This window comes from Camelina sativa, chromosome 14 (assembly GCF_000633955.1).
Source record: "Camelina sativa cultivar DH55 chromosome 14, Cs, whole genome shotgun sequence".
NCBI lineage: Eukaryota > Viridiplantae > Streptophyta > Magnoliopsida > Brassicales > Brassicaceae > Camelina > Camelina sativa.
The window spans coordinates 11,377,098-11,395,846 of NC_025698.1; the positions used below are offsets into that span (position 1 = coordinate 11,377,098).

General features: G+C 37.0%; 5 protein-coding genes and 1 pseudogene across 10 annotated transcripts in view; 4 read left to right on the forward strand and 2 right to left on the reverse strand.

Moving 5' to 3' along the window:
• On the forward strand, positions 520-2,729 carry LOC104740996 (endoglucanase 3). Its single transcript, XM_019235685.1, has 4 exons — positions 520-998; positions 1,085-1,588; positions 1,684-2,023; positions 2,105-2,729. Exons 1-4 carry the CDS (start codon positions 804-806, stop codon positions 2,596-2,598), a joined length of 1,533 nt encoding a protein of 510 aa, XP_019091230.1. The 5' UTR covers positions 520-803; the 3' UTR covers positions 2,599-2,729.
• On the forward strand, positions 5,405-8,881 carry LOC104740999 (uncharacterized protein SLP1-like). Of its 4 annotated transcripts, none has more exons than XM_010461753.2 (4): positions 5,405-5,491; positions 5,601-5,760; positions 5,906-8,159; positions 8,522-8,881. In XM_010461753.2, exons 2-3 carry the CDS (start codon positions 5,610-5,612, stop codon positions 7,675-7,677), a joined length of 1,923 nt encoding a protein of 640 aa, XP_010460055.1. In that variant the 5' UTR covers positions 5,405-5,491; positions 5,601-5,609; the 3' UTR covers positions 7,678-8,159; positions 8,522-8,881. The 4 variants fall into 4 exon arrangements, with proteins under 4 accessions (XP_010460055.1, XP_010460056.1, XP_010460058.1 ...); XM_010461754.2 differs by having other exon boundaries at positions 5,936-8,159; XM_010461756.2 differs by having other exon boundaries at positions 5,956-8,159.
• On the forward strand, positions 9,044-9,830 carry LOC104741001. The gene is made up of 2 exons (XM_019235683.1): positions 9,044-9,380; positions 9,466-9,830. The coding sequence occupies exons 1-2, from the start codon at positions 9,275-9,277 to the stop codon at positions 9,570-9,572; spliced, it is 213 nt and encodes a 70-aa protein (XP_019091228.1). The 5' UTR covers positions 9,044-9,274; the 3' UTR covers positions 9,573-9,830.
• Positions 9,904-11,407, reverse strand: LOC104743471 (annotated as a pseudogene).
• Positions 12,191-14,826, forward strand: LOC104741002 (RNA-binding protein 38-like). Of its 2 annotated transcripts, none has more exons than XM_010461758.2 (6): positions 12,191-12,634; positions 12,753-12,885; positions 13,139-13,268; positions 13,747-13,786; positions 13,953-14,178; positions 14,243-14,826. In XM_010461758.2, exons 1-6 carry the CDS (start codon positions 12,461-12,463, stop codon positions 14,266-14,268), a joined length of 729 nt encoding a protein of 242 aa, XP_010460060.1. In that variant the 5' UTR covers positions 12,191-12,460; the 3' UTR covers positions 14,269-14,826. The 2 variants fall into 2 exon arrangements, with proteins under 2 accessions (XP_010460060.1, XP_010460059.1); XM_010461757.2 differs by having other exon boundaries at positions 12,461-12,634; positions 14,263-14,826.
• LOC104741003 (COP9 signalosome complex subunit 5b-like) overlaps positions 16,518-18,749 on the reverse strand; it is a 3,830-nt gene continuing 1,598 nt past the window's right edge. Inside the window, exons 2-7 of one of the 2 annotated variants that reach the window (XM_010461759.2) lie at positions 18,510-18,692; positions 18,000-18,281; positions 17,756-17,903; positions 17,567-17,655; positions 16,918-16,995; positions 16,518-16,817 (exon numbers count right to left, since the gene is read on the reverse strand). In XM_010461759.2, coding sequence (XP_010460061.1) covers positions 16,728-16,817; positions 16,918-16,995; positions 17,567-17,655; positions 17,756-17,903; positions 18,000-18,281; positions 18,510-18,692 — 870 coding nt within the window. In that variant the 3' untranslated portion in view covers positions 16,518-16,727. The remainder of the gene's footprint in view (positions 16,818-16,917; positions 16,996-17,566; positions 17,656-17,755; positions 17,904-17,999; positions 18,282-18,509; positions 18,693-18,749) is intronic. The other variant, XM_010461761.2, reaches the window with a different exon arrangement.

Consider the following 18,749-nt stretch of genomic DNA (forward strand, 5'->3'; position numbering starts at 1 on the left):
TTGTAAAGAGTTGAAAATTCAAACCACTAAAAAAACGAAGAGACAAATATTTTTTCATCTAATGCAAGTAAACAACCTTTCGTATAAGACAACAATTAAGATTTAAGAGATTAAGGTATCATTACGTGTTGATTACACTTGACTTGAGAAAACCTTTTTAAATTTAAAACCCACTGACCCGGCGCCGTTATCTTGGCGCCATTTACGTTCCTCCCCTTCTCTTTTGTCTCTTTTTCCTAAATCATAATCCCCAAAACACTAACCTACCTAAACTAAGATTTACCTAACTAACCACCCTCTCTGATCAACATTATTTATCAATCTACAACTTTAATCCTCTATATTACTTATTGCAAATTTTTAAGATTCCTATTACAGTTTACTATGGTAAAAAATAGGTATCAAAAACATTAGAATATACTAGTTTGTTGTTAATATGTTAACATTAAAACATTAAAACATAGGCTAATATGTGAACTCATATAGACAGAGATTTGTTGTTATATCAGTTATTTAAGAAGAACATATAACTTTACAATGAAAAGAAGACAGAGATAATCAAGTCATGAGTAAGAGTCACTTAAATTATTCATTTAATCCACTAATCAATTCGACTACATATTATAAAAATCTTGAAAAAGGGATTCGAATTGAAGTAACTTAAAACCGTTTTTTAACAGTTAAGCTAAATTTCGAAAAAGCCATATTTTTCGCTCTAAATCTCATCAGCCTCGTTTTCATTCTCTCGCTATATATACGCGTGTGTGAACGAGCCGTACCCTCAAGCGAACACGATTACAAGAATGGCTTCTCCTTTCTACTTTGTGTTCCTTCTCTCTGTGCTTCTACTCGAACAAACCTATGCCAGTCCCAATTACAGAGAAGCACTCTCAAAGTCGTTGCTCTTTTTCCAAGGTCAGCGTTCTGGTCGCCTCCCTGGTGACCAAAAACTCTCATGGAGATTCAGCTCTGGCCTCTCTGATGGCTCTTCCGCTCATGTAAGACCCTAAACTGTAAACCCATTGTCACTACTAGCCGGTAAAAGTTTAAAGCATCCATTTGAATAACATGGTATGAGCTGCAGGTGGACTTGACTGGAGGCTACTATGATGCTGGGGACAATGTGAAGTTCAATTTCCCTATGGCGTTCACCACCACGATGCTCTCCTGGAGCTCTTTGGAGTACGGTAAGAAGATGGGATCTGAACTCCAGAACTCTCGTGTGGCCATCCGTTGGGCCACTGACTATCTACTGAAATGCGCCAGGGCCACTCCCGGGAAGCTTTACGTTGGAGTAGGAGACCCTAATGGTGATCACAAGTGCTGGGAACGTCCAGAAGATATGGACACTCCTCGCACAGTCTACTCTGTATCCCCATCAAACCCTGGCTCTGATGTAGCCGCAGAAACTGCTGCTGCTCTAGCTGCAAGCTCCATGGTTTTCAGGAAAGTTGATCCCAAGTACGCTCGCTTGCTCCTGGCGACAGCAAAGAAGGTCATGCTGTTTGCCATTCAATACCGAGGCGCTTACAGTAATTCCCTTTCCTCTTCCGTCTGCCCTTTCTACTGCTCATACTCTGGCTACAAGGTATGCATTCATATATCTACCTTCATCTGAATCTAAGAGAGACCTATCAATTCAATCATTTTAACTAAAGTACTAAACTACTCTTCTGATTACAGGACGAGCTGATGTGGGGAGCGGCATGGCTGCATAGAGCAACCAACGACCCGTACTACACAAACTTCATAAAATCCTTAGGAGGTGGAGATCAGACAGACATCTTCAGTTGGGACAATAAGTACGCCGGCGCATATGTTCTTCTCTCACGAGTATGTTGTCCATCTCAACCCATTAAAATTCATAGACACAATTTAGCATCACCATTCACAAACACATTTCTTTGGCAGCGAGCAGTACTAAACAAAGACAACAACTTTGAGCCCTACAAGCAAGCAGCTGAGAATTTCATATGCAAGATCCTTTCTAATTCTCCCTCCTCGTCCACAAAATACACTCCAGGTAACTTCATAGGATCATTTCAACACTAGTAACGTCGTATGATTACTAAAAACACTTGTCTCCAAAACCAAAACTTTTCAGGTGGATTGATGTACAAATTACCTCAGAGCAATCTACAATACGTGACATCGATAACATTCTTGCTAACGACCTACGCCAAATACATGAAATCAGCGAAACAAACCTTCAACTGCGGGAACTCAGTCATCGTCCCCAACGCACTTATTAATTTATCGAGGCGACAAGTCGATTACATCCTCGGTGTGAATCCAATGAAGATGTCGTACATGGTTGGATTCGGATCCAATTTCCCCAGAAGAATCCACCACAGAGGCTCTTCTCTCCCGAGCCGAGCCGTCCGTTCAAACTCTCTGGGATGCAACGGCGGGTTTCAATCTTTCCGAACACAGAACCCTAACCCTAACATACTAACGGGAGCAATCGTAGGAGGACCGAATCAAAAGGACGAGTACACAGATCAGAGAGATGATTACGCTCGATCAGAGCCAGCTACTTACATAAACGCCGCATTCGTCGGACCATTGGCGTATTTCGCCGGCGGCCGGTCGCCGTGAAATCGCCGCCACGTCTCACCTTTTTTTTTTCAATTTTGATCATTTTGGTCAAAGTTCGTTAGATAAACCGGTTTGGTCTAAACCCTTACTTACCGTGTAAATGGGTAAGGCTATTTCAGATGTAAAATCTAATGGGCCGTAAGGTCCATTATTAATGGACTTAATTAGAAAGCCAATCTTATGGCTCTTAATTAGTGTAGAGTTACTACGGATTTGATCAGAAGGCATGGAACTGGTGCAAACGTATGTTACACATTACGGCACCAGCCAAACAAGTTAATGCCATGTTTGGAGCCAGACTTATTATACCACCGCATGAGCAATGTGTTCGATACCAACCTTTCATTTTGGTCCATTGTCCACAGGATTGCACCAAGCCACCAACAAAAAAGAGATTATGAAGTAAGCTGTAACGTATAAAATAAGGAGGGAATGAAAAGAGACAGGCTGTGAGAGAGAGAGAGAGAAGGGGAACAAATCAAGAAATGAAATGAAAGCTGGCGTCCACGTTAACGTGCCGCACAATCACAGCTCATCTCTTGCCTTCTTTCTCTACTTTTTTATTTTTTCTTTGTCATCTTTCCCTATTTTCCAAATCAGTCGATCCAATAGTTTATGAATAAAATTGTTATTTATTTTGTTATCTCGAGGCATTCCCAATCAATCAATAGCTCATATAGGAGTATTTTTTTTTTTTTTCTGTTACAAATAAGTTGACATTTTTTTTTTTTTGTTATAAATATAGACTGTTATAAATATAGACTTTTTTCTTTGGTCAAAAGATATATGTGGAAGACCTTGAGGCTTCAAAACTTGTTTCAACATTTATTATAACTACACAATCCGAGATAACTACTGTAGTAGAAAAATAACTGAATTCTTCTGAAAAAAAAAGTCTTACTTTTTCAGTTTCGAGATATGAATCAATCAATTGATACTTCTTTTATGCTAGATATTCACATAAACTTGGTGGTCCTTGAAGTTCGATTTTCACCAAAAAAAAAATAGAAATCTTTATGAAATGGTTAAAATGTAATAAATAGAATAATAATTTATCTTAGTTTCCGAATTTTTAAAGAATATACGAATCCCCTACAAAATATGAAAAACAAAAAAAAATGAACACAAAGCACAAAATTTCGGACATGTAAATAAAATATTATACTTTGGAAATAAAATATATACTAATGAAAAGTAGGAGCTGCTCCTAAGGCCGTTCAAATAAGATTTTAAACAACCAATATAAATTTGACATATCACTTATTAACATTTTATACAATTTTCAGAATTTTCTATATTATATTAAGAATTATTTTAAACAACCTATCATATTTGATCTGTCATTCATTAACATTTTTTAAATTTCCAGAATTTTTTGTCATTCATTAACATTTTTTAAATTTACAGAACTTTTTAGAAAAAGGAAAATATTAAATTTATGGAAATCAAAGAACTAAGCACAATATCCCACATCGGCTAGAAATTTTTTAGACAATGGTTCAAAACCAGTATAAATAAGATTAATATGCTTCTAACAACGAATGAGCAGGAAAGCTTGATTTATCAGGCGTCCAAGTTTAAAAGTTTTATTTGGTTTGATTTGGTTTTTTATTTGATCAAATTAAAACTTTAAACAGTTTCAAAAAAATATTATAATATTTTAAAATTTTAAAAACTTTTAAAAGTTCTTAACTTTTAAATTTTTTTTAAATATTATAAGTTTTAAATTTTAAAAGTTTAAAATATTATAAATATTGAAAATTTTTAAAAGGTTCAAATTTTATATTTCGAAACCTTTTAAAAGTTTAAAATATTATAAATATTGATGCAAAACATAAATTATCTTATTTATCTACATTTGTGATTTTTATTTCTTATGAGCTGTAAAACATATTTGTATGTATGCTTTTATAGATGAGTTGATATTTTTTCATTAATTTTTTATTTTTGGGTCTAAGGAAGAAGGATTGACATCGCAAGACCTTAATTTGATGTTTGAGTCAAATTTTGAGGTTTAAAGAAGAAAGATGGACGACAAACACACATGTTTTATTAGCTATACATAGGCATGACCAGGGTTACGGTTGTCACGGTTAAGGTTTATTAACCATCGGTTATGGTTAGAAATTTTTGTAACCTTAACCAGAACCGTTTAACAAACGGTTAAACGGTTATTATTATGATACGGTTGATATTATTTGATGATATAATATAATTGATATTATTTATTTATAATTAATATGTTCTTATAGTGTACTCATATTTCTATATATCATATGATTCATATTAAATAAATAATTATTAGTATATTTTATTATGTTTTTAAAATATTATAAACTAAGTAAGAATTTTGGTTTGAGAAGTTTTTAAACGCGTGTATCTAAAACCAAATAAATATATGGATAAAATTGTTAATAATTGAGTATATGTGTTCACTATACAATTAATCATAAATTTGACAAATTTTACGAGAAAATAAATGATTTTGTTACTTCACCCCTTTCTGAAATCAAAACTTCTTTTTGTCAATTTGAAGTCTCTCCTTTGACTCTCTTCACCTTTTTACAGCCGCAACCGTTAAAAAAGTTCTCGTTGTGTGATTGCTTTCTTCTTCATATAATAGATTCCCAGAAAAATACAGAGAAACAGAGAGAGATAGAGATTGGTGAACGAACCTTGTACGCTTCTCTTCCTCAGTGATGCGGAGACGAAAGATACTTCATTCCCCTCGGTTGATTCGATTACAGACTCATCGGCGACGGTGACGTTAGCCCACCAAATCCTCTTCTTCTTCTTCTTCCTTGAGGGGGGGGGGGGGGGGGGGGTTNGTTTCTTTTTACTGATCATACAAATCTCCTTTCTTTGATTCTCTCTCTCTCTCTCTCTCTCTCAGGTGGGTTCTTCTTAACTCCGATCTTGGGATTTTGAATTCCTCGTTTCGTTAAAAAGTCTTTGTCTTTCACATTTCTAATCATGTATTTCGCTGGTCAACAACAACACAGGGGCGTGCAATGCAAAGATCGTGCAGAACTAGAACAAGACCAAGAGTTTCTGATAACAACACTTCTAATGGAAGAAGCAACAACAGCTTTTACAAAGTCTCTCTGTCTCTTGTGTTTCTCCTTTGGTTTCTTTCTTTCTTATCCACCTTGTATGCCAAAGGTATACACCCTTTTCAACTTCCTTTTCTTTTTCTTTTTGATCATTGTGATAGCATTCTAGTCATAGATAAAAGCAATGGTACACTTGACATTAATGTTTTTTTGCATATTAATAAGAGAACCAAATCACTCCTGTGTACTTGTAGATGCGCCTTTGACTAACTCTGTAGGAATAGTTGATTTTGATGATGGTCAGTCAGATGTAAAAGCTGTTCCCTTTGATGCTTCATCGTTACAAGAGCCTGCTTCTGTTCTTGATATATCTGATGTGAGTAGGAGTGATGATACAAACCCGTTTGAAGAAAGTGAAGAGAAAGAAAAATCTGTGAAGGAAGCAGAGGTCAATAGCATAGTTTCAGGGAGTAATATAGAAAGCAAGGAAAATTACATGTCGAAGCAAGGTGAGATAAACAATACGGATACAGGGAATGATGCAGAAGGCAAAGATGATATCTTGTTGAAGCAAATTCAGATGAACAAGACTGACACAAAGAATGGTACAGAGAGCAAATACAATGAGTTTTTGAAGCTAAATCAGATGAACAAAACGGATTCAGGGAATGTTACCGAGATCAACGCTTCAAAGGTTGATCAACCATCTCGTGCTGTTCCGCTTGGTCTTGATGAGTTCAAGAGCAGAGCGTCCAATTCCAAAAACAAATCGTTATCAGATCAGGTCAGTGGTGTGATTCACAGGATGGAGCCTGGAGGGAAAGAGTACAACTATGCCTCTGCTTCAAAAGGCGCAAAGGTCCTGTCTTCCAACAAGGAAGCAAAAGGCGCTGCAAGCATCCTAAGCCGAGACAGTGACAAGTACCTCAGAAATCCATGTTCTACTGAAGGTAAATTTGTTGTCGTGGAACTTTCAGAAGAGACATTGGTGAATACCATCAAACTCGCTAACTTCGAGCATTACTCTTCCAATTTGAAAGAGTTTGAGCTTCAAGGCACCCTGGTCTATCCCACTGATACATGGGTTCATATGGGAAACTTCACGGCTTCAAACGTGAAGCATGAGCAGAACTTTACACTTCTTGATCCAAAGTGGGTGAGATACTTAAAGCTAAAGTTTCTAAGTCATTATGGTTCAGAATTCTACTGCACCTTGAGTCTAATGGAAGTCTATGGAGTGGATGCCGTAGAACGAATGCTGGAGGATTTGATCTCTGTCCAAGACAACAAAAACACATTTAAAACTAGAGAGGGAGATCTTGAACAGAAGGAGAAGAAGCCAGTGCAGCAAGCAGAGTCATGTCTAGGCGATGCTTGCCATGAGAGGAGCATGAAGAAAGAGACCGAGCGGGAAGCCCCACCAGAGAATATGTTGGCGAAGACTGAAGCATCAATGGCGAAGAATAGTAATAAGCTGGCAGAGCCCGTGGAGGAGATGAGGCATCATCAGCCAGGAAGCAGAATGCCAGGGGACACAGTGCTGAAGATACTGATGCAGAAGTTAAGGTCATTGGACTTGAACCTATCGGTTCTAGAGAGATACTTAGAGGAACTGAACACAAGATACGGGAACATATTCAAGGAGATGGACCGTGAAGCTGTTGTGAGAGAACATGCAATTGCGACTTTGAGACTTGACTTGGAAGGTATGAAGGAGAGGCAAGAGAGGATGGTGAGTGAAGCAGAGGAGATGAAAGAGTGGCGAAAGAGAATGGAAGCTGAGATGGAGAGAGCTGAGAAAGAGAAGGAGGACGTGAGAGAAAGGCTCGAACAAGTTTGGCAAAGACTTGAGTGGATGGAGAAGAAAGGGTTGATGGTGTTCACCGTGTGTCTTAGTTTTGGGACTATCGCGGCTATTGCAGTTGTAGTCGGTATGGGAACAGGTCGAGCAGACAAGTCTGTTGGTGGTGCTTGGATCTTGTTATTGATTAGCTCAACATTCATTATGTTCGTTTTGTCTCTTTGATGAGAGTTTTGGTCTTCTATTTTTTTTTGTTTTTACACTGTAGAGTCATATGTTACTGATTTAGGTGATCTGAATAGATACTGTTGCAACTCATTCTTGAACCGGTATATGGAATTGAACCAGGAAACTGGAAACATACCTAACTCAAATGCCTCTCGGCTTTGTTGCAATAACCCAATAACTTAGCCAAATTAAGTCTAATTTTGCGGATGTACGTAAAAAGTGAAAGTAAGTGGGGGTTGAGTGGAAATGTAGTAGGTGAGTGTACAAGGGGACCCGTGAGTGAGTACCACAATTTCAACGACGATTCATTATATTTTCTCAATAAATAGAGCTGCTCTCTTGTGGTAGAGTTGACCACTTAAGTCTTGAACTAATGGCTACAAAAATATCGGAATTAGTTGTTTTTCTTCTCTCATTGCTTCTTCTGCTCTCATTCATCTTTTTTCAGGTTGGAGTCGCGGACGCCAAACGCAACCAACGTTAGTATATTATTCAGTCTCTTCCTTTGCTATATCTTTGTGTTTTTTTTCTTCTTAATTTTTTCTGAAACAAGAATTCTACATTTATAATATAAACTCCCAATAACTTAGTACTTACTATGATTGATTGAGGGTTTTTTTCTTTTCTTTGGATTACAGTTTATATCTTCATTAATCTTTCAATTGTGAATGATGATGATTAAATCGTGTTTTCCTCGTGAAAAACTTTTGTCGTTTTTTTTTAGTTCATCATGGTCATTTCATGTTAAAGAAAAGTCGAAATTTGTTGTTTGATGAGTAAAGAAGAAAGCATACGTAGATGGTTAAAGCTTATGGTGAAAATGTAATATGTTAATAAGCAGGTCAAGAACAGCTTGTAGATTATCGTCGCCCTCCCACCGCACCTATATATCTGCCGCCCTCTAAATCACGCAAAGGAAAAGGTCCATGAAGAAACTATACTCAAGACTCAAGACTCTACACTAATGTTGTTATGATCTCTTATTAGTTTTAACTTTTTGGGAAGATCATGTCACGTTTTTAGATCATGTAGTAGTGTTTTGTTATAAATAGGTTGTCGGTTGTAATGGTTCACTGTTTTGGCCATATCTATGTTGTAGGGAAACTAATCAATGGCTAAATCATCATTAATTAATTACAATTGAGACTTGAGAGGTTAAATCTGTGGCCAATTAACCAAGAAACAAACATTATTGTGGCCATTTGTGAATTGTGACCATTTTTTTTTTAAAACACGAAATAAAATATGTGGCTATATGACAAACTTTTCCTTGTTTTTATGATATTTCAACACATAGAAGAGGCTATACATCATATACATATATATACTTTTGTCACAAATTCAACCTTAGTAGGTAGAAGACATAAATTTAAACAGAACAGGACGTGAGCCAAGAGACTTTCTCGTATGTAAACTTAAAAACGCGTTGAATAGAAGAAATGTAGTTGGCGGCTACTTGTACATTTAAACGATGCTTATCTTCTTACATCTGAAGGATGTTTTTCTATTATTATTTTTGCTGATACTATATAAGTCATGAGATGGTCTTGTTATGTAGTTGTGACTTGTGAGAGAGTTGGAAACACTTAACAAAATGGCTGTCAAAACATCAAATTCAGTTGCTCTTCTTCTCTCATTGTTTCTTCTGATTTTATTTGTTCCCTCACAAGTTGGAGTAGCCGAAGCCAACCGCCACCTACGTTAGTTTATATACTGGCATTTTCTTTGTTATTTACATGAATTAATTAGATTTTTCTTTGTTTGATCATGTACAATATGGTGTAGGTAAAAATTTGCGTTTGGATTGCGATTACAATCTTTCTCCTCCTCCTAACATGGCACCTCCAATATTTGTACCACCTTCTAGATCATCCAAAGGAAAAGGCCCATAAACAATCTTCGTTTTGCTCAAGTAGAGAAGAAGTGTGATCAAGATTACATGTACAGCGTGAAAGAAGAACGGTCAACATTATGTAAAAAGAACCAAACGAAGAAAAGAAAAACAATAACAATGAAAAGTCAAGATTAATATGTCTCATACAAGTTTGGACGACCAGCTTTTCAGATCATGTTGGATTATATAAACCATACAGTTTGTATATATGATTATGTTTGTATGCTATATAATAAAGTATCTATAGATAAAACTAGATAATTTTGCGCCCTTTTTTTTCGTGGTAAACCATATGTGTCGTCCAAAGTCTAAACCAAAAAAATTTCCAGTTACAACAGTGTTTTACTCAAATTACACCTTTAATTAAACTTTAAACGGCACACAAACAAATAAAAGAGCAAAACGTGAAACAATTTATAATTACATATATATATCCCAAACGAGTAATGCCAAATAAATACATTGTACTCGACCACGGCATCTTTATCAACAATCTTATAAGTCTTGGGAAGTGCATAACCTCTAGCACACCTGAAAGCTCCCGTACCTCCGATGATCGGCAACTCTCTCTCCTCCAACAGTATAGGCAGAGTCGTGCAGCAGTTATAGAAAAAGAAGCGGCCGCTTGTGGCATCCAATTATTTTTTTAAATAAAAGCATATAATTTAATTATGTCATGTAGTTTATCTCTAATAAAAATATATAACTACAGAATTGTGGGCTCATAAACTTTTCTTACAAGTTACATCGTTAGAAAAAAATATGGATTTCTACAATCTAATTTTAAACATAGGCTCATTATATTAATTAATTAAAAAAATTAGTTCAATGACATAGTCTATGCTTAATTAAACAATTAGGATTACAAATTCATTTTAGATACCTTTTTGTTTCATCGTTAAGATTTTCTCATCTTTTGATTTTATGGTAAGACAGTGACAAATTTTTCTTTCAGGTCTTTTCAAATTAAAATTAGTTTTTTTATCTACTATCTCTATTTACTCTATTCTTTTAATAATTGAAGTAATCAAATCATATTATGTTAATGTTTAAAAACTAATATTTCGTTTCAGTTTGTCTCTTTATTTTTTTTTTGTTATATGACATTGTGGTTAATTTTTACAAACGTTTTTATTTTGTATAATTAAAAAAGAGGCATTGACCTTCGCACGGCTCTCAGTATAGGATTCCGTCCATACAACCCGACGATGCTGCCGTTAAACTCTCCTTCCGTGAACGGCAAGTTAAAGACCATTGTGAAGCCAAACGTTTTCATGTCCGTCGATGCGTACATCCCCTGAGCTCTCCCTACTTCCTTCGACCTTGGATCGGGACCCTCGGTCAACGGGGCGTCGACGATCAGAACCGCACCGAATGAGCTGACGGAGGAGTTTGTACTCGGGGCTTCAGCGACTCTGATGGTGGTGGGTTTGTCACCGGAGATGACTCTGATGAAGTGGGTCTGTCCGGCTCATGTCCTTGAAACGGAGTCGTTGTGGAGTAAGCTTCGGATTGTGTAACGGTGACGGTAAGAATTAAGGAGGATAGCTGTGAAGATCAAAGGTAGAAGAAACAGAAAAGGTGTAGACATGATGATTTATAACCATCTTATATGATTCCTATAATTTATCATCAAATGGATTGTTATCTTATATGTAAATGATAAATTATAGGAATACATATAAGATGGTTCGAGTGTTCTCCCATGATCTTCGTTTTGTAAACCATATGAATGGAGAATGATCCATCCACTTTATAAGGAAGGCTTTGGCACCACACCATGCATGTATTCTTTGCAAGGCTTTCATATTACGGCTTGGTTGGGTAATAATAGGAAATAGGTACAAGTGATTCTTCCAATGGAGAATATTATCTTTGCGCAGTAGAGATCTTGTACCAAATATATTTATTTTACATTTTTTTAAAAAACTATAGTTTGTGAAAGAGAAAATTAGAAGAATGTCCCCATTGATTACAAGTTGTATTATAAAAATACATATGTTCGATAAATTGATTTACAAGGAAAACACATATTTGATTTACAAGTGATTCAACGGATGCCTCACACGTACGTCATCTCCACAATTATATATACAAACAAATAAACTAAAAACTGCCTTTGTTTGGCCCAAATGAAAAAGTACTGAATAATCAAATCCTCCAATTTTCTCTAACAACTACAACTATATCTCAATAAGATCACAAGTACAAATTAAACTACAACCGTTGCTTAAATTTGACCAACTAGATGTAGGTTTGTTACAAAGAATATAAAAACTATATTAGCTAGAGAAAATAAGGAAATAAAACATTTTCATTAATATAAAATAAAATCATACTCTCTTTTCCTCCTTTACTCTCTCTTTAAATAATTGAAACGTACCGGCAGGCAGGAGATAATTCAATAAATAAATAAAACATCCGATGCCTCAATTCTCACGCATATCCCATTCGCGTCACGACCACAGATCCTTTGAGCAAAGAGGCTGCGTGAGAGACACGACCAATACAAGTGCGTAGATGATGTTGGATAATGGGGGCAATATTGTCTCTCTATATAATTTACGTCCAATAACATCACTTTAATTATTTTATTTCCAGCTTGTTTTTTCTTTCTCTTCCCTCTTTTTCTTGTTCTCATTACAATATCAATCAACCCTAAAAAAAAACTTATCTTATGAATCTACTACTATAAGTAGATCTCTAATCACTTTCTACTATTTATATAGACTAGCCGACTTCTTGCTTATTAACCTTCGTGTCTCTCACAATCCCACAAGTGAAACATAGTAATAGAGAGATATAGCTAGAGATTAGCTATTTGTTTTTTTCTAACTCCTATACCTAGAGAGAGAGAGAGAGAGTATTGATCGGAGAAAGAAAAAAATGGCGGGAGGAATAGGGTTGGGAGACACGACGTACACGAAGGTGTTTGTTGGAGGACTAGCTTGGGAGACGCAGAAGGAGACGCTCAAGAAGCACTTTGAGCAGTTTGGCGAGATTTTGGAAGCCGTAGTCATTACCGACAAGGCTTCCGGCAGATCCAAGGGATATGGATTCGTACGTATATACAACTCCTTCTCCTCCATATATATAAAGAGAGAGTGATATGTATATATATGTATACTTAATTAGAAAGGGGAAATTATAAGTTAAAGTGGTGATGATCAATGATCAGGTGACGTTTAGGGAGGCCGAGGCAGCGAGGAGAGCTTGTGTGGACGCTACCCCGGTGATCGACGGGAGAAGAGCAAATTGCAATCTTGCCTCTCTTGGTCTTCAAAGATCCAAGCCCTCCACTCCTAACCATGGTTAATATATATTATCTATCTCTCTCTCTTTAGATGGTGCTATGCAAGTTAGATCAAGAAAACAAAAGGGGGTAATTCTTAGTTAATATATATGGTTAGTGAGTATACAAAGTTGGTTTGATTAAATTAGAAACTTGTGTGACCAAAAGTATCGAAATTAATAACCTTAATATATAGTTGGTGATTGATGTTAATGGACCATTTTGTGTACATCATCAAAGAGTGATTGTGATGATGATGTTAAATGTGCTAGGAGGAGGAGGCAGGATTAACAATATGAGAGTGATGATGGGAACAATGCAGACTGGTTTTGGACCACCTCCTCCACCACCACCACCACCAACCTTCCCTCACTATCCCCACCTCCCTCTCAATCTCTTTGGGTATACTCTTCTTTTCTCTCTACTTTGTTTTTACCATGTAAAATGATAATGATGATAGTACATGCATGCATATCAACATAACATAATGATACCATTCGAGACCAAAAGAATGCCAACTCATATATTTCAATGCAATTGCATAACTTAGCTGGCTGTCCTCTAATGTCTCCATTTTGATTGTGGACCGACACTATTATTATTTTTAGTAATATAGATAGATAACTCTTCTTTAATCTGTAGAGTTTAAATGACTGACAAAGTGGTCAACGGACAGCTTGTAAAACTAAAAAATGTACTGATTCCTATTCCATCTTTCACCAATCATTTTACTCTCTCTCTCCTCACATGCTTCTTTCTATACGTCTTTGTGTCATGACCACGTGCCACGTGCATCCATTCATCTCTGTTGTCACTCTTTAAAAGTGTACTCTGTTTTGTTTTGTAATTGAAAAAGACACATTTGATTTGATATTCGCAGGTACTCTCCATACTCGCCAGATTACTCATCATTCCCTACGGTCCGTAACTTTTCTTATCTCTCTGACATAATAGTTTGTATAGCGAACTTAAAAATCTTTTTTTTTGTCTAAGCGAACCTAATAGTTAAGCTATACTTTGGTTATTCATGATCATATAAGTTATAACATAACCTTAATCTAATTAATTAACATGATGTGTCTGCAGAGCTTATACGGCGTGTACGGCTGCAATTCAGGGGGACAATATGGAGTATATGGGAACGGCGGAGGCGGTGGACTAACGGCAGCAGCCGCATCCGCTGCTCCTTTTTATCCTTGTGGCAGTGGTGGACATGGTGGAGTTCACTTCTCTCAGCCACAACCATTTTATCATCACTTGTCTTCTTATAACCCTCACCATTACTCTCCTGCGACCATTTCTATGCAACAAGGTTCGTATAAGATGTAAACACCAAAGGCAAAAATAGATACATACGCTAATAATATTGTTGACAGTGTGTTTTGCTGTGCCACAGGTGTAACCGGCTTTCCGCTTCAGCCACCTCTCATTCCTTACCGTTGAAGAAGCTTAGAGTCTTTGGTAGCTATAAAGCTTCACATCATCTACTTCTTCTCAAGTCGAGAGAGCCATTCTATGGTTTAATGGATGTTCTCTGGCTAATCTCAACACTTTTTTTCTCTCCTTCTGCTCTAAAAGCCACCCCATTTTATGGAATTTGAGGTGGTTTTTAATTTGCAGACCCCAATGGGATCTCCAATTTTAGATGGTGGTCATGTCGTTTATGTCATCTCTCACCTTCTTACAATTGCATCTTCTCGAGAGAATGGGTTTCTCTTCTAGAGATATTGCTAATGGAGCATCATCATCAATCACTCATGTGCCAAACTCAAGCTGATGCATGTATCAGCTTAATTTGTTATGTTGTTTAGCCTAGGGATGGCTGATCAACAAGACAAAGAAAATGTCTGTTAGGATTAATGTATAAAAAATCAAGCACCTAAACCATGTGCTTCTTTAAAGTCTGAAAAATGATATGCATATTAAGCAAAACAAAAACCCTGCAAGCCTTTTTGTTGCATCAACATGTTAGTTAGTCTAAGTAGCTCAAGGACTTGGGTTCTCAAGTCTCAGATAATATTTCTCAAGGTCCACAACATGTCTCTGTTTACTGTTAGTTACTACTGGTTTAAAACATTGGGGAGTAACATCCCATAACCCCCCTACCCCTAGGATAGGATACTTTGCCACATATATGAACTTCATGCTTTTCAGTTTTTACTCTAGAATGTTCAGAAAGATACTGGAAATATAAGGCCAACGATGTAATTACAGTATTGGGAATCAGAACAGTACCTGTTAGAGATATATATATATATAATGAAAGACTGGCGCTTTCTTGTCTGATTTCGAGTTTTCTTCACTTTCTGTTCATGTCTGTCTTTACAACTTCATATTGGTTTGAACCTGTAATCAACAAAAGAGTTCTACTGCAGAGCAATGACCCACTGTACTCACATTTCCTCATGTTCTCCCAAGTATCCCAATACTTCTCAGTCCGTTTTCACACCTTCTAGTGTCAGTGCAACACTGTAGATCTTCCATACCACACAAACTGAAGGAAGTGATAATATCTTTGTGCATCAACCCAAACGTACCTCTCTGGGGTATGAACTTGAAATCCTCAGCTCCTACATTTTCTTAGACCTCATAAATGGTGAGTGAGATGAGAATAAAGAAATCATTATCCTAGAAAAAGATTCAACACATCTGAACTTGTATCAAACCTAAGTTGAGAATGCTATATAAACTAAACTTTGCTTGTGTTATGCTTTAGGAAACAAGACTACAAAACAGTCTAAAATCGAAATGCATTTGAAGGAAATGCTAAAAACTCTTAAAATCAAATTAATGTCTTTAGGGATTACTGACTACTGAGATCTGCCATTAACTAAAAATAAGTCCAAAAAAAAACCAAAACGTATAAATACACTAAACACTCCCATGTGGCAAACCAAAGAAGTGAATGGGGAATCACAAATGTATCAAATGTCTGAGAGAAGCTATAAAACCTAGAAGACGATTCTTACAATCGAAGCATTGCTTCAATTCAATTAATAAAAAAGAACGAAGATACAAGAGAAGCGCGAGGCGCGAGCACCCTTGTCAAAAAGCTGAAACCCTCACACATTGGTAACAGAAACGAAAATGGAAGCAAATGCTTCGAATTACCCCAATGTTAGGTGTGAGGGTGTCAACTTCTTCACAAGGGGCTCTCGCTTCATGGCCTCGATTAACCAACCGATGAAGCAATGCATCAATGGCTGCTTCGAACTCTCTCAGACCTTCTTCTTCTATTCAACGACACTTTTAGGCAGAATTGGGCTTTCAATATGTCCATTTTTAGTGGTAAACGAAGCAGGTCGGGGTTATATTAGTGAAGGCCCAAAAGTTAGTGAAGATGTGAACACTGGAAGGTTCACTGTTCCTGTGACGATAACTGAATTTCAACTGATGAAGACGACTAGTACTAGTGTTAAGAGATTTGATTTTAGAACCTCTTTTCTTTCTGTTCGTATCATTGTTGCTTCATTCTCTGGGTAACGTTTGTATGGTTGTTTCAAATTTTATAGGACATGGTTGTGTGTATCAGTCACACATTCTTCAAGTAACCGCAACTGTGAATTGACTTTCAAGTACATAGCCAGGAACGAATGAAGATGTGTATGGAAACTATGGATTATGGTTTTCACAGGCATGCTCTTTTGTATATGGAATAATTACTAATCCTTAAATACCAATTCAAGAAGGCAAAAACATAATGATCGAAGTTGTCATGTTAATGCCATTTAGTAACCCAAAGAGCTTGTCTGAAGCAGATACTACTACACTAGAGAGATATAGGAAACAATGTGCATTGCCTCATAAACCGGGTCAAAACCAAAGTCAATTCGCGCAGACAAAACAAAAGAATAACAAACTTCACGATGTGATCATTGGCTCTGGCTCAGATGGTTCACTGGGAGGTTTGTTGGACTGACGTGCGGAATTGAACAAGATGTCTTTGATAACCTGCATGATATCAATGAATGAAAGAGTTGAGTGAATCTTATGGGTCCATGAACCACTAAGGATAAATAGTATCAGCATGTCATCATGTATTTTTACTCACCTGTGACATTAGCCCGTGGACCTGCTCAACCGTTATCTTTGCGCTATCCCGAGTTATCTTAGCAAGCTGAGACTCATCCTGAAAGTGATCCAAAACACACCTGCTTAGAATTTGAAATCTCCCAAACGAAACAGTCACATAGCCAGAGATAATAATTGGTTATCTCTGGCTATGATCCAGTACATCCTGAAACTGAAAGTGATCCAATACTACTCTAGGAAGCAGACACAAGACTATTGGCAACAACTGGTTAGAATAATTGACACATCAAAGTCTCCCAAGTTTTACTAGTGCAAACTTATACAACTCTGGACATTTTTTTGACTAAACAAACATTAAAAACTGTGAAATCCCACAACCAGACAAGGTGAACCATAATGTTGTGCAGGTAGAGAGTATCTATGATCAGCTTATATCCAATCAACATACTGCCTGAGAATAAAGATCTCAAATGTTATCAATCAAACTACAAATTACCCATCCAAGTCGCTAGATATTGATAGTAGCACTTAATTCGCCAAACGTTAAGTTTCTAGATAGGAAAAATCTTGAAAAGCGGGCATGTATATGAGCTCAAAATCAGTATCTCAGACAGTCAAAAAAGAATGAGAACATAGCAAATAAATTTGTTAAAGCCACCAAGACAAACCTCTTTCCTCCTTTGGTGACCGGCTGGCGCAATTCCTCCTCCAAACCGGGAGTGAGAGAGCTGACTCTCCGCTTGCTCAAGCTTCTCAGCTTCACCAGTAAAAGATTAAATAGTAAGAAAAGGGAAAATATTAAACTACGACCTGGGTTAAAAGTAAATTAACATGCTCTAGCACATCCAAGAATTTACCCAAGTCTGAAATCTGTCCGGCAACATAGTCTCCATTGCCCAGCAGCGGGGAAGAAGAAAGAGTGTTCACCCAGTACTTGTTCCAAAGGAGATCCAAAAGGTGACTATCAAGAGATGACTTGAAATAAGTGATGTCCAATGAATAGTACTGCCACATACAAAAAAAAAAAGTCAATCAATCACAATAGCAAATAATCTAAGCCTCCAAGATTAAAAAAGTCAACAGAATGAGAATGATAAGTACCTGTTTGCAGTGCACACCAAAGTCCTCAATCTTGTTAAGAGGGATAGTCTGATACTCAGAAACATGATCATCTGAGATCTTATGTCCCTCAGGATATGTTCTGAAAGCCCCAATCTCAACCTTACCAGCGGAAACAGTCCTTGTTGGATCAATCACAACAGCCAAGAAAGGTTCTTGATACTGTTGGTTAAGCATCTGAGTCGAAACATCAATACCCGAGAGCCAGCATCCATACCCTGGGTGAGAGTGATACCATCCAACAACGTTCTCCAACCTCCCAGCCTATAAGTTAAAGTTACATAAATAAACCAATCAATCAGCCAAAACTTGCATAAAAGATCAGAACAAGTAACAACAGATCAAGAGCAAAATAGCTAAATTAAGTTCTGTGTGTAGCCATCAAAAGGTAATGAAACAAGAACCACTACGAACAAATCTCTAAAACCCTAAAACACTACAAATCAATTAGGAACAAAAGAGAGAAACCCTAGCCAATGAAGGAGCTCTTACCAGCTTGTTGGTCTGAGAGTATTCAACCATGTACTCGTAAGCATCAGCCTGAGCATTAACCCTAGTCTCAGTTCCTTCAACAGGCAAAGCGAAAGCATCCATAACGATGATGGTATCGCCATCGGTTTTACCCTGCATAAGACCCATGATTTCGATAGTGCCACCAGAGCGAGCGTGAACCACCATCTTGAGAAGAGCGAGCGCTGAGATTTGGACTCGCTTGAAGTAGTTAGGATCGGA